Source organism: Uranotaenia lowii, chromosome 2, assembly GCF_029784155.1.
Source record: "Uranotaenia lowii strain MFRU-FL chromosome 2, ASM2978415v1, whole genome shotgun sequence".
Taxonomy (NCBI): Eukaryota; Metazoa; Arthropoda; class Insecta; order Diptera; family Culicidae; genus Uranotaenia; species Uranotaenia lowii.
This window is the reverse complement of record NC_073692.1, coordinates 425,869,833-425,892,323: the sequence shown is the minus strand read 5'-3', so window position 1 is coordinate 425,892,323 and position 22,491 is coordinate 425,869,833. Positions and strand designations below refer to the sequence as shown.

At 33.3% G+C, this 22,491-nt stretch overlaps 1 protein-coding gene across 1 annotated transcript in view; it reads left to right on the top strand.

Moving 5' to 3' along the window:
- LOC129744016 (calpain-11-like) overlaps window positions 1–22,491 on the top strand; it is a 46,642-nt gene that overhangs the window by 23,310 nt on the left and 841 nt on the right. The window contains exons 3-6 of the mRNA XM_055736321.1: window positions 20,599–20,739; window positions 20,808–20,961; window positions 21,023–21,898; window positions 21,960–22,422. Coding sequence (XP_055592296.1) covers window positions 20,599–20,739; window positions 20,808–20,961; window positions 21,023–21,898; window positions 21,960–22,422 — 1,634 coding nt within the window. The remainder of the gene's footprint in view (window positions 1–20,598; window positions 20,740–20,807; window positions 20,962–21,022; window positions 21,899–21,959; window positions 22,423–22,491) is intronic.

Below are 22,491 nucleotides of genomic sequence, written 5' to 3'. Positions count from 1 at the left end.
TGATACCTAAAAACTCTTTATTTCAACCGCAAGTTAGAAGCTATCGAAAAGAATGGGTAAAGAATAAGAAGATGTGTTGCCACATTCACATAGAATCTCATTAACGGAGAAGAACCCATTAACACCTGCTGAAGATGATTGAGTGGGGTGCTATAATGTTTGCTGGCGGCATGCGCCCACTTAACATGGCAGCGCTTGGTGACATTCGATTATTTACTAGCAGCAGCAACATTAAGCATCTCCACCAAAAAGATTTAAATTAACACATCACCGGTAATGGCAGAGAACTATTTGGGTAATTTTCTAACGAGTCTACGGAAGGTAGAATGAATCGTAACTCTGAGCTAACAAACGGATGTACCCATCCTAAATGAGCTTTTAATGCATCGCTATCAATTACTAAACATCTTCTAGCTAGACAGATCAAAACATGATTAACGGAGAGACATCCACGCGCGGCTTTAGTTTGTAATCTTTCTGCACAGGGGATCTTAAAAAGGCAGTCACGATATCATATACAGAGCGTGAATAGGTCAATGTCTAAGTCAATGGAATCAATTTTTCGTGCAGCTGATGTCGGTTTTGTTGCAAAAATTTAAATAATAATAAAAATGTGTGATTATCAAAACATGATAGGATAAGATAAACCAATTTCATTTTGAATATTCTTTTAAGTTGAAAATTTTTGTGACTTAAAACTATTCAAGAAAATTTCAAATTATTTTTATGTTACTAGAGCACTATTTCCCCATTATTGAAAACAAAGAGATTTTTTTCATTCGTGTCATTTTTGTCATTTTAGTCATTTTTAACATTTTTATCATTTTTGTCATTTTTGTCATTTTTTGTCATTTTTGTCATTTTTGTCATTTTTGTCATTTTTGTCATTTTTGTCATTTTTGTCATTTTTGTCATTTTTGTCATTTTTGTCATTTTTGTCATTTTTGTCATTTTTGTCATTTTTGTCATTTTTGTCATTTTTGTCATTTTTGTCATTTTTGTCATTTTTGTCATTTTTGTCATTTTTGTCATTTTTGTCATTTTTGTCATTTTTGTCATTTTTGTCATTTTTGTCATTTTTGTCATTTTTGTCATTTTTGTCATTTTTGTCATTTTTGTCATTTTTGTCATTTTTGTCATTTTTGTCATTTTTGTCATTTTTGTCATTTTTGTCATTTTTGTCATTTTTGTCATTTTTGTCATTTTTGTCATTTTTGTCATTTTTGTCATTTTTGTCATTTTTGTCATTTTTGTCATTTTTATCATTTTTTATCATTTTTTGTCATTTTTGTCATTTTTGTCATTTTTGTCATTTTTGTCATTTTTGTCATTTTTGTCATTTTTGTCATTTTTGTCATTTTTGTCATTTTTGTCATTTTTGTCATTTTTGTCATTTTTGTCATTTTTGTCATTTTTGTCATTTTTGTCATTTTTGTCATTTTTGTCATTTTTGTCATTTTTGTCATTTTTGTCATTTTTGTCATTTTTGTCATTTTTGTCATTTTTGTCATTTTTGTCATTTTTGTCATTTTTGTCATTTTTGTCATTTTTGTCATTTTTGTCATTTTTGTCATTTTTGTCATTTTTGTCATTTTTGTCATTTTTGTCATTTTTGTCATTTTTGTCATTTTTGTCATTTTTGTCATTTTTGTCATTTTTGTCATTTTTTTCTTTTTTGTCATTTTTGTCATTTTTGTCATTTTTTTCTTTTTTGTCATTTTTGTCATTTTTGTCATTTTTGCCATTTTTGTCATTTTTGTCATTTTTGTCATTTTTGTCATTTTTGTCATTTTTGTCATTTTTGTCATTTTTGTCATTTTTGTCATTTTTGTCATTTTTGTCATTTTTGTCATTTTTGTCATTTTTGTCATTTTTGTCATTTTTGTCATTTTTGTCATTTTTGTCATTTTTGTCATTTTTGTCATTTTTGTCATTTTTGTCATTTTTGTCATTTTTGTCATTTTTGTCATTTTTGTCATTTTTGTCATTTTTGTCATTTTTGTCATTTTTGTCATTTTTGTCATTTTTGTCATTTTTGTCATTTTTGTCATTTTTGTCATTTTTGTCATTTTTGTCATTTTTGTCATTTTTGTCATTTTTGTCATTTTTGTCATTTTTGTCATTTTTGTCATTTTTGTCATTTTTGTCATTTTTGTCATTTTTGTCATTTTTGTCATTTTTGTCATTTTTGTCATTTTTGTCATTTTTGTCATTTTTGTCATTTTTGTCATTTTTGTCATTTTTGTCATTTTTGTCATTTTTGTCATTTTTGTCATTTTTGTCATTTTTGTCATTTTTGTCATTTTTGTCATTTTTGTCATTTTTGTCATTTTTGTCATTTTTGTCATTTTTGTCATTTTTGTCATTTTTGTGATTTTTGTGATTTTTGTGATTTTTGTGATTTTTGTCATTTTTGTCATTTTTGTGATTTTTGTGATTTTTGTCATTTTTGTCATTTTTGTTATTTTTGTCATTTTTGTCATTTTTGTCATTTTTGTCATTTTTGTCATTTTTGTCATTTTTGTCATTTTTGTCATTTTTGTCATTTTTGTCATTTTTGTCATTTTTGTCATTTTTGTCATTTTTGTCATTTTTGTCATTTTTGTCATTTTTGTCATTTTTGTCATTTTTGTCATTTTTGTCATTTTTGTCATTTTTGTCATTTTTGTCATTTTTGTCATTTTTGTCATTTTTGTCATTTTTGTCATTTTTGTCATTTTTGTCATTTTTGTCATTTTTGTCATTTTTGTCATTTTTGTCATTTTTGTCATTTTTGTCATTTTTGTCATTTTTGTCATTTTTGTCATTTTTGTCATTTTTGTCATTTTTGTCATTTTTGTCATTTTTGTCATTTTTGTCATTTTTGTCATTTTTGTCATTTTTGTCATTTTTGTCATTTTTGTCATTTTTGTCATTTTTGTCATTTTTGTCATTTTTGTCATTTTTGTCATTTTTGTCATTTTTGTCATTTTTGTCATTTTTGTCATTTTTGTCATTTTTGTCATTTTTGTCATTTTTGTCATTTTTGTCATTTTTGTCATTTTTGTCATTTTTGTCATTTTTGTCATTTTTGTCATTTTTGTCATTTTTGTCATTTTTGTCATTTTTGTCATTTTTGTCATTTTTGTCATTTTTGTCATTTTTGTCATTTTTGTCAGTTTTGTCATTTTTGTCATTTTTGTCATTTTTGTCATTTTTGTCATTTTTGTCATTTTTGTCATTTTTGTCATTTTTGTCATTTTTGTCATTTTTGTCATTTTTGTCATTTTTGTCATTTTTGTCATTTTTGTCATTTTTGTCATTTTTGTCATTTTTGTCATTTTTGTCATTTTTGTCATTTTTGTCATTTTTGTCATTTTTGTCATTTTTGTCATTTTTGTCATTTTTGTCATTTTTGTCATTTTTGTCATTTTTGTCATTTTTGTCATTTTTGTCATTTTTGTCATTTTTGTCATTTTTGTCATTTTTGTCATTTTTGTCATTTTTGTCATTTTTGTCATTTTTGTCATTTTTGTCATTTTTGTCATTTTTGTCATTTTTGTCATTTTTGTCATTTTTGTCATTTTTGTCATTTTTGTCATTTTTGTCATTTTTGTCATTTTTGTCATTTTTGTCATTTTTGTCATTTTTGTCATTTTTGTCATTTTTGTCATTTTTGTCATTTTTGTCATTTTTGTCATTTTTGTCATTTTTGTCATTTTTGTCATTTTTGTCATTTTTGTCATTTTTGTCATTTTTGTCATTTTTGTCATTTTTGTCATTTTTGTCATTTTTGTCATTTTTGTCATTTTTGTCATTTTTGTCATTTTTGTCATTTTTGTCATTTTTGTCATTTTTGTCATTGTTGTCATTTTTGTCATTTTTGTCATTTTTGTCATTTTTGTCATTTTTGTCATTTTTGTCATTTTTGTCATTTTTGTCATTTTTGTCATTTTTGTCATTTTTGTCATTTTTTTTCATTTTTGTCATTTTTGTCATTTTTGTCATTTTTTTCATTTTTGTCATTTTTGTCATTTTTATCATTTTTTTTCATTTTTGTCATTTTTGTCATTTTTGTCATTTTTGTCATTTTTGTCATTTTTGTCATTTTTGTCATTTTTGTCATTTTTGTCATTTTTGTCATTTTTGTCATTTTTGTCATTTTTGTCATTTTTGTCATTTTTGTCATTTTTGTCATTTTTGTCATTTTAGTCATTTTTGTCATTTTTGTCATTTTTGTCATTTTTTTCATTTTTGTCATTTTTGTCATTTTTGTCATTTCTGTCATTATTGTCATTTTTGTCATTTTTGTCATTTTTGTCATTTTTGTCATTTTTGTCATTTTTGTCATTTTTGTCATTTTTGTCATTTTTGTCATTTTTGTCATTTTTGTCATTTTTGTCATTTTTGTCATTTTTGTCATTTTTGTCATTTTTGTCATTTTTGTCATTTTTGTCATTTTTGTCATTTTTGTCATTTTTGTCATTTTTGTCATTTTTGTCATTTTTGTCATTTTTGTCATTTTTGTCATTTTTGTCATTTTTGTCACTTTTGTGATTTTAGTCATTTTTTTCATTTTTGTCATTTTTGTCATTTTTGTCATTTTTGTCATTTTTGTCATTTTTGTCATTTTTGTCATTTTTGTCATTTTTGTCATTTTTGTCATTTTTGTCATTTTTGTCATTTTTGTCATTTTTGTCATTTTTGTCATTTTTGTCATTTTTGTCATTTTTGTCATTTTTGTCATTTTTGTCATTTTTGTCATTTTTGTCATTTTTGTCATTTTTGTCATTTTTGTCATTTTTGTCATTTTTGTCATTTTTGTCATTTTTGTCATTTTTGTCATTTTTGTCATTTTTGTCATTTTTATCATTTTTATCATTTTTGTCATTTTTGTCATTTTTGTCATTTTTGTCATTTTTGTTATTTTTGTCATTTTTGTCATTTTTGTCATTTTTGTCATTTTTGTCATTTTTGTCATTTTTGTCATTTGTGTCATTTTTGTCATTTTTGTCATTTCTGACATTTTTGTCATTTTTGACATTTTTATCATTTTTATCATTTTTGTCATTTTTGTCATTTTTGTCATTTTTGTCATTTTTGTCATTTTTGTCATTTTTGTCATTTTTGTCATTTTTGTCATTTTTGTCATTTTTGTCATTTTTGTCATTTTTGTCATTTTTGTCATTTTTGTCATTTTTGTCATTTTTGTCATTTTTGTCATTTTTGTCATTTTTGTCATTTTTGTCATTTTTGTCATTTTTGTCATTTTTGTCATTTTTGTCATTTTTGTCATTTTTGTCATTTTTGTCATTTTTGTCATTTTTGTCATTTTTGTCATTTTTGTCATTTTTGTCATTTTTGTCATTTTTGTCATTTTTGTCATTTTTGTCATTTTTGTCATTTTTGTCATTTTTGTCATTTTTGTCATTTTTGTCATTTTTGTCATTTTTGTCATTTTTGTCATTTTTGTCATTTTTGTCATTTTTGTTTTTTTTTGTTGAATAGAAGTTCAAGAAAATCTGAGAAATTGACAAAATGGTTAAAAAATTAGCTACTTTTGAATATTTGCCAAAAATTCTGTTTTTCGTTTTTTGATTATCTAAAGATGCGAAATTTTGACAAATTTAGTTAACTTTTCATTTCTGTTTTCAAAATTTATCTTGTATGACTTAAACCATTTTTAAGGTTCTGATCGAAAAATTCGGTTATTACACAATATTTTAACATTTTTGTTTTCACGATTTTCAAAATTTTCAAAAATCTATCCTCATTTGCAAAGTATAGCTTCTAATTGCAGCTTTCTTGAAGTTTTGTGAAATTTGTTTTGAGCATTCCGGAGCTGATCTACAGTCTCTAATCCGAAGCATGTTTTTTGGATTTTGTTTTTCTTAGACTTTGAATAACGGAAAACTGAAGTAATGTATGAAGCTAGTAATCGTCTTAAAAACTTATTTGAGTTTCAATACTAGGTTCCAAAACTATAAATTTTGTAAAATTCGGTTGAGAAACAAGAAAGATATAGCAGTTTTATGCTAGGGGTGTCAAATTGACAAGTTGACACTCAAGGTCTGATTAGAGAGTTTATTTTCCTGGGCTTTCGATGCGTTCATAAAAAAGTATTGCTGCAAAATTAAAGATTTTAAAAATTAATTGAGGGTTCTCGAAGAATGTCTTTTATTCGGGTGCACCCGAATAAAGTTAAAAGCCGACAAACTTCCAATAGTGTCATAATTACTCTCAAGAGCAGATTAGGGTTAAGATGCAAAAGAAATGAAATTTAACGACCGCTGCATGTTCCATACCCGCTTGATGCCAATGAATTAAACTAATTTTATCACAGTCAATCACCTTACAGAATTAATATTGGCAGACAAAAATCCATGCATTTGTTGATTTTGGGAAGCTTTCTTTAAACAAAAAAGAATAGTTGTCGTGTGGGAAACATTAAATTTACCAAACCGTTTTTTGAAGATTGTTCATTCATTGAAGTTTGACTGAAGGACGTGTATCAGTAAAGCAGAGTTAATGTTACTGCCTTTATTGAATACTAACAGTGATAAATCATCATAAACAATTATTTCTTCACATAATCTTTGCTTGCTTTAAATTTCTTTAAAATCGATTAAAAATAAGTTTACATAGACTACAATGAATTATGACTACGAGCTGCCTTTGACGAGCATGTACTTGTCTTGGCTAGAACCTTCTAAGCTTATAGAGGTTTTAAAGAACAACTCCTCGAGCCCCTTATGATTTATATCCCATTCTTAAGAGCAAATCACCTAAACTATCTTAGGTTTGATTACCACCTGCTTTTTACATAATGCCAATGCACCTGTTTACTCTTTAACTATTTCCTAGCTATCGACCAAAAAAGGGTTGTTAAACGAAGTATGTTACAATAGTAGAGGTAACAAAAAAGTACCTATGTCACATTTTCGCCATCCGCTCGAGGGGTCATTCAAGTTCCAGCAAAAACCATTAAGAAGAAAGGTCATCTAAAATTGACCTCCCCCACAGCATCATCAAAACAATCTGTCTGTGACACCGCCGCCATAGCCTAAAGTCTCACTGGGAGATGTGAAAGATAAGTTATTAGCTGTTAACCAAACCTCTTTCTCATTTACGACCGAGTATCTACGCTTTAACATGTGTCTCTTCAAATATGTCACCCAGCCTTCGTGAAACCACAAAAAATCACAAAACCACCAGCTATCAAAAAGCGCGCATACAAAACGATTATGAGGTTTATTTTTTTTATTTATCTGACCAATGCGAACACCGGTTCACCAAAATAAATCTCCAGACATTTCTTCTTCAGGAAAAAATTCAAACTTATCTTAAAAATCTAATTTTGTTAAATACCTATCATGTGTTTATATGTAGGTAGCTCAAAACGGTTTGTAGTGTGTTAAAAAAACGTTGCTTTAGCATCTAGCAGCTGATATGTCACGCCACCAGCATAATGACACCGAGTAGATGATGATGAGCAAACACTCCTTTCGGTGGAACGACCTTAGATTTATCTACCTGTCAATGGAGCATCGCCATCATCATGTGGAGAAGATGAGCTGACCGTTTTTTTTTATTATATCTATGCATGATCGTTAGGTAATGCTCAACTTAGTTGAGCACCAAAAATAGTTAATTCATGTACTAAACTACCTGCAAAATTGGGCACCCATTTAAGTCGTGATGCCGCTTTATGGCTTGATAAGGTGTGGTCACTAATTGAGTTAAATGGCGCCTTTTGACCTCAACGACCGCGAATGAGCCAGCCGGATGCATCTAAGTCATAAACTTTTCTTGTGCTGAAATTTAGACTAAGAACGTGTTTTTTTTTTGCTTTACCTCTAAACATACGAAATTGCCTCATCAGTCCAAGCGCGTGGTTCATCGATTCCCGATAGTTAATAGTTGATTGATCGTCGATCATGCTATCTAATGCCGTATGATTATTTTTTGCGGCACGGAATACTTGAATTGGAGATTTTTAGCTAAAAATTCTAAGAAAATGATAACTTTTTAATGATAAAATATTATATGTTATATGAAACTTTAGTAACACAAGAATTGGTTGAAATTGGTCTGAACATGTTGTGAGAAATTCATAAAATTACTAATCTGAAGCATTCCGTTAGCAAATTTTATGACTGCTATTTATTATCAGACGGCGGCCTTGACTGTTTGGGTCTTAAAAACAACAGCGATCGGCATCGTTTCATGGATGCAAATTTCAAGTGTGAGATGTTTAATTTGGCCCACTGGTCGGTGTTGTCGATGATCGGTGGTTTGTTTTTGTTTATCGTCGTCGCTTCTTCAGGGTGTTTTTCGGGAGATTTCATTGACCGACCCGTGTTCTAGTGGTCCTCAAGGAAAGGTATGCACGAGCGTAGTTAGGAGTGACACTGAACTTATTTGGTTTTCGGGTCAAACTGTGACGAATATTCCGTACAAACATTTTTCGTGAAATTAATAACAAAAAAGCACATCCTTGAATTATTAGACTGAGTCGATTTCGGGTCATGTTTGAATTTCCCAAACCCTGGGGTCTGAAAAGATTAGTCTTGGTTCAAAGCTTATCCATGATTTTTTGCAGAATTTTCAAGTAACTCTTATATGAGTAAATTTGAACTTTTAGGTTTGTATGGGAAAATTGAATATTTTGTACTGAAAAATCAACATAATTTTTTTTTCTTCCGTGGAACCGAGCTAGCTGATGGTTTTTGTGCCAATTTATTAAATTCTTAAGGAAAATTTTGCGCTGAACAACATTCTCAAAGACCGTAACTTCATTTCTTATCAGGCAAAAAGTTATTAGCTGTTAAACAGGGGAATGTCTTTTCGCATTGATAAACAATAAATTCAATTGACACCACTGCTGTAATATTGAGAGGAGAGAATCAGAGAACTGGAATATATTTGAAGGCTATGGCAACGATTTGAAGACTATGAGAGCAAAATCTTGCGCATTCTTCCGATAGGCACGAAAAAGTTGTCGGATAACGCCCAATTAGTGTAACCAGTTTTCGTCGCTTTAAAAAGAAACAAAATAATTATTTATTATATTATTTATTTATTTATTATATTGCCTTTTCTTTAGTAGGTAGGTAAATGCTGTTTTTTTTCAAATTTTATACAAATTTTATAATTATTCTATAAGGTATATGAAACGTTTGTATATTAGAACAGCATAAGAATAAATCTACAAAAAGTTTGCTGGGTAGATCAAGACGGAAAAGCGGTAGGAAAAGCAAAAAAATAGAAAATAACGTCACGAAAAGATCATTCAATTTTTCCTGATGAGAAACTTGTAACACAGATAGATTTTCCGTCCATTTTTCAGAAATATGATTTTACAAGGAAGTTATTGATTAATGTTCTAATGAAAGAATCTTCATTAGAATCAAGAATCTTGCCACGAGTTTGCAAAAATTCTACGGTAATCTGGTAGAACTATCTTTTTTCTTCACATCTTTATTAAGATCAAACATAAACTATTACTCAGCTGAACAGAACACTGCCCTCGGTTCCCGTGGCTTGGGTATTTAGTGAGGGTGGGCTCAGATTGAGGGTAGGCTTAATAGTGACACGTAGTTCCTTTTCCATTTTTTTAACTGCTGCATGTAAATATTTTCATTCATTCACAGTTTTATTTACTCGATAAAAATAATATATTGACCAGTTCCATGTGAAAGTTATTAGATTTTTTTAAGATTCATTGGTTTTTGAAAAGTTTAAATATAAATTATTTTGTGCCAGTATGTGTTCAGGTCAAGTCCACATTTATTTTTATTTTTAACTTTCATAGTTGAAAATGTTTCTACCAAGGTAATTTCTCAAACTGTGTATATTGTTTTCAAATATTTGTGACAGATCTTACAGAAAAAGGTAGGCATATTGAAAAGTTCCGATTTTTTGCCCATGAATCGTTGGGAAGTGTATTTCAAAAGCTTTCATGGAGGTTCTAATCACGTTCTTTCTTTTTTATTCCGGTTCTGCTGACCCGGTGTGCTTTGCTACACCTTTCAAAATCGAATGATATTTTCAGAACTTATTCAAATTTTTATTGTTTTGTTGGCCTTATTTTAAATCAAATTGTAACATAATTCATAAGCAACCGCTTTAAAATGAGAGCTGCAGCTGGAGTATCGGATTGCATTCCAAAAATAACTTAAACTTATATTCTGAATCTTGATCTATAAATTTGTGTTAAAGATCTGATAATTTTAATCTGTTGCTTTAAGCTTCGCCCTTAAAAAGAAGGGTCTCAAATAAATCGCACGCAAACAATCCAACTGTTAAAATATGGTTGTTTTTGCTTGATATATTCTGGATTTATGCTAAAAACTGATAAGAGAGCCCCCTCCTGTCCTTCCCTCCCCCCCCCCTGCTGAATGAGGGAGGGGGGGGGGTGATTTTTAATAATCATACCCATTTTATTCATTCACAAAAATCTTCTTGTATCAAATATTGTTCCATTGGTTGATAAGTTCTTAAGCTTTACAACAAAATTTATATGGAACCCCCTCCGTTCTTCTCCTCTCTACACTGTTAAGCGTAACGGTCTATAACAATCGTAGAAACATATCTCGTAACCAAGTACCTTTCCATGCCATATTTGTTTCCATTTGTTGGCTTCGTTAAATAAATTCGGCATAAATTGAGAACTAATGCTAACAAAATTGTATTGGGCTCAATTTGCTCGATCAGCTCTCCAGTTATACTGAAAATTGTAAGGGAGACCGCTTCTCCCCATTTACATCCACCTTTTCGAAGGAGTGAGGGATACGAAATATTCATAGAAGCATTTCTCGTACCCAAATATCATTCCATGCCAAATTTGGTTCCATTTGTTGTTGTAGTTCTTGTGCTATGCAATAAAAATTGTATGAAACTTCCCTCCCTCTTTCCTTTCTCCCCGCTGGAAGAAGGAAGGGGTTTCAAACAATCAATAGCAAATGTCACGCTCCCAAATACTCGCTCATGCCAAATTTGGTTCCATTTGCTTGATTAGTTTTTGAGTTATGTAAAAAATTAAAAAAGGGCCCCTCCCCCTTTATATCTCCCTACTGGAAAGAGGGAGGGGTCTCAAATAATCATAGAAATATTTCTCGTATCAAAATACCTTCCCATGCCAAATTTGGTTCCATTTGCTTAATTAGTTTTTGAGTTATGTAAAAAAATATGAAAGAGGCCCCTCCCCCTTTCAACTGTAAAGAGGGAGGGGTCTCAAATAATCATTGACATTTTTTTCGTATCAATATACCTTCCCATGCCAAATTTGGTTCCAATATCTTGAATAGTGTTCGAGTTATATGAAAAATTCTAAGGTAGCCCCCCTCCCCCCTTCCTATCACCCCACTGAGAGGAGGGAGGGGTACCGAATATTCATTGAAATATTCCCCGTTCCCACATACCGCCTCATGCCAAATTTGATACCATTTGCTTGATTGGTTCTCGAGTTATGACAAAAGTTGTCTTAATTTTGGGAGGCCCCTCCCTCCCTTCATGAGAGAGGGAGGGGTCTCAAACCACAATAGGAACCTTCCCCGGCCTCCAATACCCCCACCTGCCAAGTTTCACGCAAATCGGTTCTGTAGTTTCCGAGTCTATAGGGAACAGACAGACAGACAGACAGACAGACAGAAATTCATTTTTATATAGATACTAGCTGACCCGGTGTGCTTTGCTACACCCTTCAACAATAAATGATATTTTCAGAAATAATTCAAATTTTTATTGTTTTGTTAGTATTATTTTAAACCAAATTATTAGGGGAGAGTGGGGTAACGTGGGCCATGGGGAAACGTGGGCCACTTTGAATATCTCAGATGTGTGATGAGATAAAAATCTCAAACCAACTGTTATCGTCGTCGCTTTGCGTAAGCAAAATTTTCTATATGTTGTTGACTGAAATACGCATCATATGCATCTTTTATTTATCAAGCTTTAAAAGGTTAGAAAAATTTACTTAAATAATTAAAAAACCACAAGCTATTTGCTTCGATGGGGAACCTAAAGTTCATAACAAAAATATGCTCATAGGCGTATGATCTTAGTTTTATCATGCTCTTTTACGTGGATAAGGAATTTTTGATGAAACATCAATAAGTCACACAAACGCAACCAATTTGTAAATCATGGCTTGTGGGGAATCGTGGGCCACTCATCTTGGGCCACCTATAATTTTATGTTTTTATACACATTTAAAACTAAAAATATGTTATTACTATCTATTAAGTTTTCTTATGCAAAATGAAGAGTTTTAAAAAATATTTTGTCCATTTTTTATAAATAATTTCGCCAAGCAAGTTTTTTGAATCTATTATATCATACACATGTCTCTTTCTTATTTCTTCATCTGAAATTGCTTTAAAATAACGAAATGAATTTTTAAATTTCAGTTTTGGGTCAATTCATAAACTTTGCATGTTATTTGGTCAATTTAGATATGGTGAAAAAATATTGCTTTTTTTAAAACAGTCAGAGCTTGGGGAAAATAACTTATTAAAAATTAAACAAAAATGCCTAATAATACCTTAAAAATGTAGAAAAGCAAACCATTTTTTATTTTCATTTTATCTTTTAAAATGAGAAAGTTATGCAACAAAGAAAAAAAGTGGCCCGTGAGAGTAGGCGGTGACCCGATGGCATCGCACGTGTTTGTTTTTCGTTCCAGTGAAAATTATTAATTATTTCTTTATTTAAAAAGAAATTTTGTGAAAATCTATTTCAAAATGTTTTTAACGCGCAGACGGATGTGTGTACAATGATTAAAAATCGAAAGTTGCTCCTGAAAGCTTGTGGTGTTGTTTTTTTATGCTGCATTAAATTTGCTTGGACCGAATGTGTTGAAGCCTGTTTATGCTGCTGGGCAAGAAAAATTAAAGAGTGGATCTTAAAGCCAGTTGAGCCTAGAATTGGTTTCCTATTAATTTTAGGATTTGCACTTTTAGTGATTGTGTTTTGTACGTCCAACAAATGAAATGCTTTTATTAAGTGAAGAAAGGTAGTCGTGATGATTCGGTTTAAAAGCTTGGGGCAGTGGTTATGTTTGGAAATGTTGTGGGAAGGTTAGTTTTCCGGGAAGTGGCGTGCTATGACAAAAACAATTTGTCGTTTCTGCTGGTGGGCCGCTGAAAATTGCTGAAGCCAATTAATGGCTAAATGATAAGTATCTTTTCATAATAGTTCAAATTTGAGTGATTTAAATATTTTTATATTAGTTTAATATTTAGTAGTATTTAAGGTATCTATAAAAACTTTAAAGATTAGTTTTGTTTTAAGTTAACTCAAGTTTTATTTCAATTTTGTTCTATTGCATATGAGCTAAAAGTGTACATCAACGTGGAACTGATAAAAGACTGAGCTAAATCTGGGGACTGAAGGAAATGTACAATTAGATACAACAAATTCTTTCTAAATGAAAAGTTATTATTTTGATTATAGAACATAAATGGTGACCCGTTGATCAATATTTATCTTCTATATGAAAGCTCACTTTATTTTCTTAAAGAAAGATTGCTATATTGATTGCTTAGAAAACCTTTCGAGTTCTAAACAGATCTCGAAAGGTTTATTTTGTACTTATTTTCTCTTTGTTCTTTTTTCTTTTCAAGAGCGAGCAAAGGCGCTTTATCCTTGGTCGATGACCAGAAATGATTGAACACAGAAATCCAAAACAGAAATTATAGCTTAGCAATTTCCAATCCTTTTATTTACTACACCAATTCTTCAAAATCTTCTATTCTAAAGTTTTGCGATTTCTGTGTACAAAATAAATCATTTCCAACCACTGAAGAATAGTCCCTGCGATTGGCGAAATCACTATAGGTACATTAAGCTTGGTTTCTTCATCAAGGAGCATTTTTCTTAGCATGCTTCCAACGATACTGCCCATTTGAAACGTATGGTACTGGTGGTCCACGTTTCTTCCTGTTCCTGTGTTCCGGATGTCTCTGCGTTCTCTGCTCCATGGTAGGCCCAACCACTTTGTGTTTTTAATTATTTTAATATTTTTATGTTAAAATGATCAAAAACATGAACTAAGAAAAGAAGAATAATAACACATTTTATTATTCTTTGGGACTCAGACATAAGTTCTGGCTATGGAAGTATGATTAGTGATTAGTGAAAGAAAAAAAAGTGGCCCATGATTCCCCACTCTCCCATACATAATTCAAAAGCAACAGTTATACAATGAGAGCTGCAGCTGGTGTTTCGAATTGAAACACAAATATGACTTAAATCCTTTCTTTCCCTATCTACACTGTAAAGCGTGAGGGTCTATACAATCGTAGAAAAATATCTCGTAACCTTTCCATGCCATATTTGTTTCCATTTGATGGCTTCGTTAGCATTAATTAAAAACTTATGCTAACAAAATTGTATTGGGCTCACCTCCCTCGTCCTATGTACCTACTCACTGGAAGGAGGATGGTGTGTTAGATAATCAAAAAATCATATCGAAATGATTTTCCATGTTAAGTTTGGTCCATTCCTCGGATTTTGTAAAAAAAAAGTTTAATATAAGCTGTCCTCTTTCCTTGCTGTATTCCCAATTCTATTCTCTTACTGCCAGAAAGGAATTGTTTCACATATAAAAAGTGTTTTTCGTACTCAAATACTTTTTGATGCCGAATTTGGTTTCATTTGCTCGATAAATTCTCGAGTAATGCAAAAAAAAAATAATATGGAAGCTCCCCTTACCCTCTTAATATCTTTCCGCTGAAAAAAAGGTGGGGCATCAATTTTTGATAGAAACATTTCTCGTCCAAATACCCTCATATGCCAAATATGGTTCAATTTGCTCGATCAACTCTCCAGTTATACTGAAAATTGTAAGGGAGACCTTTCCTCCCCCTCTTCATCCACCTCTTTGAAGGAGTGAGGGATACCAAATATTCATAGAAGCATTTCTCGTACCCAAATATCGTTCCATGCCAAATTTGGTTCCATTTGCTGTTGTAGTTTTTGAGTTAAGATGTAAAAATTGTATGAAACTCCCCTCCCTCTTTCCTTTCTCCCCACTGGAAGAAGGAAGGGTTCTCAAACAATCATTAGAACATGTCACGTTCCCAAATACTCGCCCATGCCAAATTTGGTTCCATTTGCTTTGTTAGTTTTTGAGTAGTGTAACAAATTATAAAAGAGGCCCCTCCACCCTTTACTTCTCCCTACGGGAAAGAGGGATGGGTCTCAAATAATCATAAAAATATTTTTCGTATCCAAATACCCTCCCATACCAAATTTGGTTCCATTTGCTTTATTAGTTTTTGAGTTATGTAAAAAAATATGAAAGAGGCCCTCTCCCACTTTCTTAAAAAAGGGGGATGGGTCTCAAATAATCATTGAAATATTTTTCGTATCCCAATACCATCCCGTGCCAAATTTGGTTCCAATATCTTGATTAGTTTTCGAGTTATATGAAAAATTGTAAGATAGCCCCCTCCCCCCTTCCTATCAACCCACTGAGAGGAGAGAGGGGTACCTAATATTCATAGGAATATTTTTCGTACCCCAATACACCCCCATGCCAATTTTGATACCCTTTGCTTAATGGGTGCTCGAGTCATGCAAAAAATTGTCTTTTGTTTGGGAGGCCCCTCCCTCCCTTATTGAGGGAGGGAGTTGTCTCAAACCATAATAGGAACCTTCCCCGGCCTCCAATACCCCCACCAGCCAAGTTTCACGCAAATCGGTTCAGTAGTTTTTGAGTCTATAGGGAACAGACAGACAGACAGACAGACAGACAGACAGACAGACAGACAGACAGACAGACAGACAGACAGACAGACAGACAGACAGACAGACAGACAGACAGACAGACAGACAGACAGGCAGACAGAAATTCATTTTTATATATATAGACTAGCTGACCCGGTGTGCTTTGCTACACCTTTCAAAAACAAATGATATTTTCGGAAATTATTCAAATTTTGATTGTTTTGTTGGCATTATTTTGTACCAGATTATAACATAATTAAAAATCAATCGCTATGAAATGAGAGCTGCAGCTGGAGTTAGGAATTGCAATACAAAGATGACTTAAACTAATTTTCTAAATCTTGATCTATAAGTTCTGATACTTTTAATCTGTTTCTTTAAGCTTCGCCCTGAAAAATCTCAAATTATTCTTACGCAAACAATCTAACTGGTTGTTTTTGCTTGATATGTTCTGGAGTTTATGCTAAAAACTGATAAGAGAGCCTCCTTGTCCTTCCCATCACCCTTGTTGAATGGAGGTCGTGGTCTTTAATAACCATACCCATTTTTTTGAGCCCAAAAATCCACTTATATCAAATACTGTTCCATTGGTTGATAAGTTTTTAAGCTTTACTTTCTTCCTTTTTTCCTTTCTTCCCCTCTCTGCACTGTAAATCGTAAGGGTCCATAACAATCGTAGAAACATATCTCGTAACCAAGTACCTATCCATGCCATATTTGTTTCCATTTATTGGCATCGATAGCATAAATTGAGAACCTATACTAACAAAATTGTATTGGGCTCACCTCCCTCATCCTATTTACCTACTTACTGGAAGGAGGATGGTGTGTCAGATAATCATAGAATCATACCAAAATGATTTTCCATGTTAAGTTTTGTCCATTTCTCGGATTTGCAAGAAAAGAGTTAAATATAAGCTTGCCTCTTCCTTTTTTATATTCCCAATTCTATCCTCCTACTGCAAGAAAGGAGTTGTTTCACATAGAAAAATTTCTCGTATATACCATCTCATGCAAAATTTGGTTTTGTTTGCGTAGTAAATTCCTGAGTTATGCATAAATTGAAAGAAAGTAGCATCCCCCCTTCCGTTCTCCCCATTGAATGGAGGGAGGAAAACTTAATATTCATAAAATTATTTCGCGTATTAAAATACTTTATGAAATCAAATTTGGTTTCATTTGGTCGATTAATTCTCGAGTTTTGCAAACACCGCTGATAAAAAGGTGAGGCTTCCATTTATAATAGAAACATTTCTCGTATCCAAGTACTCTCACATGCCAAATATGTTTCCATTTGCTCGACCAACTCTCCAGTTATACTGAAAATTGTAAGGGAGACCTCTCCCTCCCTTTTTTTCCCCCTCTTTGAAGGAGTGAGGGATACCAAATATTCATAGAAGCATTTCTCGTACCCAAATATCGCTCCATGCCAACTTTGGTTCCATTTGCTTAATTAGTTTTTGAGTGATGTAAAAAAATATAGAAGAGGCCCCTCCCCCCTTTTTATTTCGTCACTGAAAAAAGGAGGGGTCTCAAATAACCATAGACATATTTTTCGTACCCAAATATCGTTCCATGCTTAATTTGGTTCAATTTGCTTTATTAGTTTTTGAGTTATGTAAAAAAAATTAAAAAGGACCCCCCCACCCCTTTTATATCTCCCTACTGGGAAGAGAGAGGGGTCTCAAATAATCATTGAAATATTTTTCGTATCCAAATACCTTCCCGTGCCAAATTTGGTTCCACTATCTTGATTAGTTTTCGAGTTATATGAAAAATTGTAAGGTAACCTCCCTCCCCCCTTCCTATCACCCCATTTAGGGGAGGGAGGGGTACCTTATATTCATAGAAATATTCCTCGTTCCCAAATACCACCCCATGCCAAATTTGATACCATTTGCTTCATGCGTTCTCGAGTTATGCAAAAAATTGGCTTTTGCTTGGGGGTCCCCTCCCCCCTTTCATGAGAAAGCGAGGGGTCTCAAACCATAATAGAAACCTTCCCCTGCCTCCAATACCCCCACCTGCCAAGTTTCACGCAAATCGGTTCAGTAGTTTCCGAGTCTATAGGGAACAGACAGACAGACAGACAGACAGACAGACAGACAGACAGACAGACAGACAGACAGACAGACAGACAGACAGAGCGAGAAATGGCGCTATATCCAAGGTCGATGACCAGAGATGTGGTGCACATAAATCCAAAATTTTTAAATCCTAGTTTGGAAACTGATGAACGAAATCGAAGTATTTATTAACGATAAAATATTATGAAACAAAAATCGGATTTTTGATTCCTCATGAAATAACCTCATTAAGGGAGAATAACCCAGGGTCGGCATACAGCAGCTCACTACTATTTAGCATTTTATGAGCTCCCAGCGCAAGAATTTTCATATCATGGGAACGTAAAGTACTGTTGTTCACGTTTCTTCCTCTCAGTGACTCAACTGTTAGAAGTAGGAGGTTTATATAGGTGTAACTTCAGTTTTCAATATAATAATATCTTAATGATGTCAATTTTTCCAATGACTATAAAATCAACACTAAAAAGGGCGCACAAAAAAATCCAGTTTGTTTAGGATTGATTATATTTTTTGCACCTAATTAAATTGATTATTCATCATAGAAAGTTAAATACTAAATCGGACTCGGTAGGCTATGATCGTTCAAAACTGACGCGTTTTTTCTGTCAGCGAAAAATTTTAATACCTCAAAAATGAGAATTATTCTTAAATTTGATGAAGTGCTGAAGATAATGTTATAATTAGTGATAACGTCATTGTTGTTTGGAAAAGACCAACACCATGGATTACTTCCCCCTAAAATTAGAAGATCAGTGCTTCCCGGTGGCCTGCCGAAGATCAGCGATGTAGTTCTAGATCCCTTGCACATCAAAGACGAACGTTAGATAATGCTTTGGTGAGCCCGTTATTTTTTATTCATTTCTTGGGGGTTTTCCTACTCTCGATCAAACTAAAGTCTGTAACATATTTGTAAATCGTGAATCAACGAAACAGCTCCATCAAAAGCTAGCAAACTCCCATTGAGGACCATTTCAACCAGAAAAAATTATTTTTATGTAAAATAGTTAAACTAAACATTGCTTTTTACTTTGTCTGAAAGAACTTTGTTATTTCAATTTGTTTTTGGATTTCATCTTTCAATTATACAGGAATATTTTAATTAAACCATAATACTTTATTTTCGGGAAGCGTAAAGCAATTTTTGACATTTATTGTAAATTTAACAGCGGTATGACACATTCCCCACATTCGCCTTTTTGAGATTTGAAAAATTATTGGAGAAAAGTCATGTCAAGACACATTATTTTCTTCAACTTTCTTCTAGTAATGAACAATATCTTGGTAAATACAACTGTTACTAATGAATCGGAGGTTAATAACTTTCTGGAAATAATTCTGAGGAAATCAATTGACCGAATAGAGATAGTTTCAAATATTTTTATTTAGATTGTTATGGTAATTGGCAGTTGAAATGATGATAAAAGGAGATCTCTATGAATTAAAATTACGAATACCTTAAATAAGCATTAATTAGAATCAATTTTTACAGCCATATATTCATTTCATGAAGAAAATTGACATGTTATCTTTTAATATTGTTTGCAGCTTTAAAAATGCATTTAAAAAATGATTCCTTTTTAAGTTCAATGGCCTAATCATTCTAGGCATTCTCAAAGCGAGAAAACATTAATGATATTTATTCATCATTCGAAATCACGCAATTAACAATTGTTTTTTAGAATTGATAATAATAGACGAGAGCTGATGATTTGTTTATAAAATATAATCAAAAAAAATTTCATCAATTCGGTCGCAGGTGGACCGAAGCAAACTAAAGCTATTTCTTTTCAAGAGTCGTTTTAAAAAAAACCCTTCCCTCCCTGAGATACTTGAATACGCAGACGTATAGACGGTTTCTATAGCTGGTGATACTGTCTTATCATTGTTTTAGAGTTTTTCAAAACAAGTTTTTGGAGAAAACTGGAATAACAGATTTATGGTTGGTTCTAAACAGTATCTTACTAACAATCCTTCTTCATCCTCCATTGACTACTAGGACGTGACCGGTGTCTTTATCGATCATTTTTAAAGGGAGAGCATTAGTTTTGTGCATTGAGAATGAATTGCTAATCCCAAGCTGCTTTCTTTTGGCCCTTGCACAAAATTGATGGCCTCGATCAATCACGGAATAGCAGCCATCGGCGATGTGGAACTCGTTCTATTTAGCCACGCCAGCGATCATGGAGCTCGAAATGTATTCAATATGTTTTTTTTTCAAATAATTTAAAAATAATAATGTTTTCAAAATAATGTTAGAGAAGCATTTCAGGTTCAATGATTTAAGGTGGATATGAGTAGTCAAGCTGAGCTAAGCTAAGAAAGTTAAATACCAAATCATGCTATCGTTTGGATCTCAGTTTTCTGCTTCATCATGATAAAAAAAAATTGCCTAAATAATGCCTAGTTTTGTTATCATATAAAAATCAAAACCAAATAATGCTTTCATTTAAGTATTGATTAGGCTTCATCTTTCGACATATTGATGTTTCAATGCAACCTAATTTTGCCATTCTAAATTATACTTGCTATTATTTTGTCACTGAAAGCTTATTTTGATTACTGTTTGCTGCCTGTTTTACCAGGCGTGGTCAATCACGATTGTTCTTGAAGCCTCTTGAACAAATGAATGCACAATTTTTATATTTCAACAGATTTGTAAGGATGGGTCTTTCTAAAAAAATCGGTTAGATCAAATTAAACCTTTTTTTAAGATTTACTCATAAGTCATTATTTATTCATTTTTTCAAGCCATTTATCGTCCAGAATCTTCAAATAACACACATTTACTTATTCATTCCAGATTTCGCTTCTGGCAGTGGGGCAAATGGATTGAGATACGGGTGGATGATCGGTTGCCGACTCGTGGAGATCGCCCCGCCCACATGCACTGCTCCCAGCCGGACGTCTTCTGGGCCGCACTGCTGGAAAAAGCTTACGCCAAGTTTGTATCTATTATGTTTTAAACTTTAAACAATTGGCTTATTTATATATTGAACATGACTTTTACAGATTATATGGAGGATACGCCTTTCTGAAGTTCGGAACTGTGGGACGAGCCCTTCAGGATCTGACTGGAGCCGTCGTCCAGAGTGTCCCACCAAGTGGACCACTTTTGGGAGGAGCCGTGCCAAGATCAACGCTACTGGTAGCGATTAGTGGAGTGGTATGATTAAGCTATATGTTCTTTATTTGGAAATTGTATGATTTCTGATGATGAATTTTAGGAAAAAGAGAGCAAGCGACGTCGATCGGGATTGCTTCCGGAGCATCCATACAGTGTGACCGGCCTAGCGAGAGTTCGTGCCAATTCGTCCGATTCGTCACAGGCAAGCGGTCAATCGGGCGATACAAGTCTGATAAGACTACGGAGTCCCTGGATTGGAGGGGAATGGGGTGGCGTTTGGTGCGGTGCTTGGTCCGAGCGTAGCTGGGAATGGAATGCGCTGAATGAACGCGATCGAGAGTTGCTGTCGTCAAGATCGTCGAGCAGTTGCGAGTTTTGGATGTCGGTTAACGAGTTCTTGTCACGATTTGTAGTCATCTGGTTGGCGCACATCGGTCCCGATGATTGGGCGTTAGAACCGGGACTACACACGAGGACCCCCTGGAGAGCAGCTCTGGCCGTGAGGCAATGGAGAGCGGGATTCAACGCTGGAGGTCCTCATAAATTCATAGAAACGACCGCTACCAATCCTCAGTTCAGAATACGGGTTCCAACGGGACATCCTGCCAAAGCTCATGTAGTCGTAGCAGTAGCTCAGAAATACGAATGCTACCGAAGTCGAAACTATGAGGACGACGAAATAGGATTTACAATTTACGAAGTTCCACCAGGAATGCAACGGGTCACACCTCAGTACGTTAGTGAACAGATGCCTTTGGACTTTGCCCCGCTTTCGAATCTGAGGGAAATAGCCACTTTCTTCGCATTGCCGGCTGGAGATTTTGTGGTCATGCCTCATTCACAACAACATCGAGAAGGTCGGTTCCTTCTCCGGATTTTTGCCGATCAACACACCGACGTATGGGAGGTCAACGAGGAAAACATGGTGATTCATAACATTGCGGCTGAATTCTGTGACGAAAGAACTATTGATGCCGTAAGTTCAAAAGAAAACCTTCTAATTACACCTTAGAGTTACGAACTATTTTAAATTTCAGCGAATCCTGTACAAACTTCGATCCCGATACCCACCGGAAATTGATGCACCCCAACTGCAAGCCATTTTGAAAGCACATGGAGGGAACAACCGAGGGTTCCGAGGACTAGGGGGTATCAATTGTGGACCTTCGTTGGAGCTATGTAGAGGCATGTTAGCACTGCGAGACCCTGCCCTAGGAGGACGTCTATCGATTGAACATGTGCCCGCTCTCATAGGACTGATGCGATTCTGGAAGGCCGCTTTTCGACGATGTGGACCATCGTCTTCGGGGACGGCAACCATCAGTCGAGGAATATGGGCCTCTAAAGTATCGTCTTACTGTTTAAGAGGATTGTTATGGGCAGGTGGAGCGACTGCGAGTAACAAAGTACTGGAGGCGTTAGTCAGCCGATTTTCCCGGAATCGGCAAATCACTTTGGAAGGATACCTCATGTCGATGGCGAGACTGCACTTGGCTCATGGTTTGTAAAATATTTCTACTAAATGAGATCCAGGGAAGGATGGATTTCAGTCTTCAAGATTATGAATAC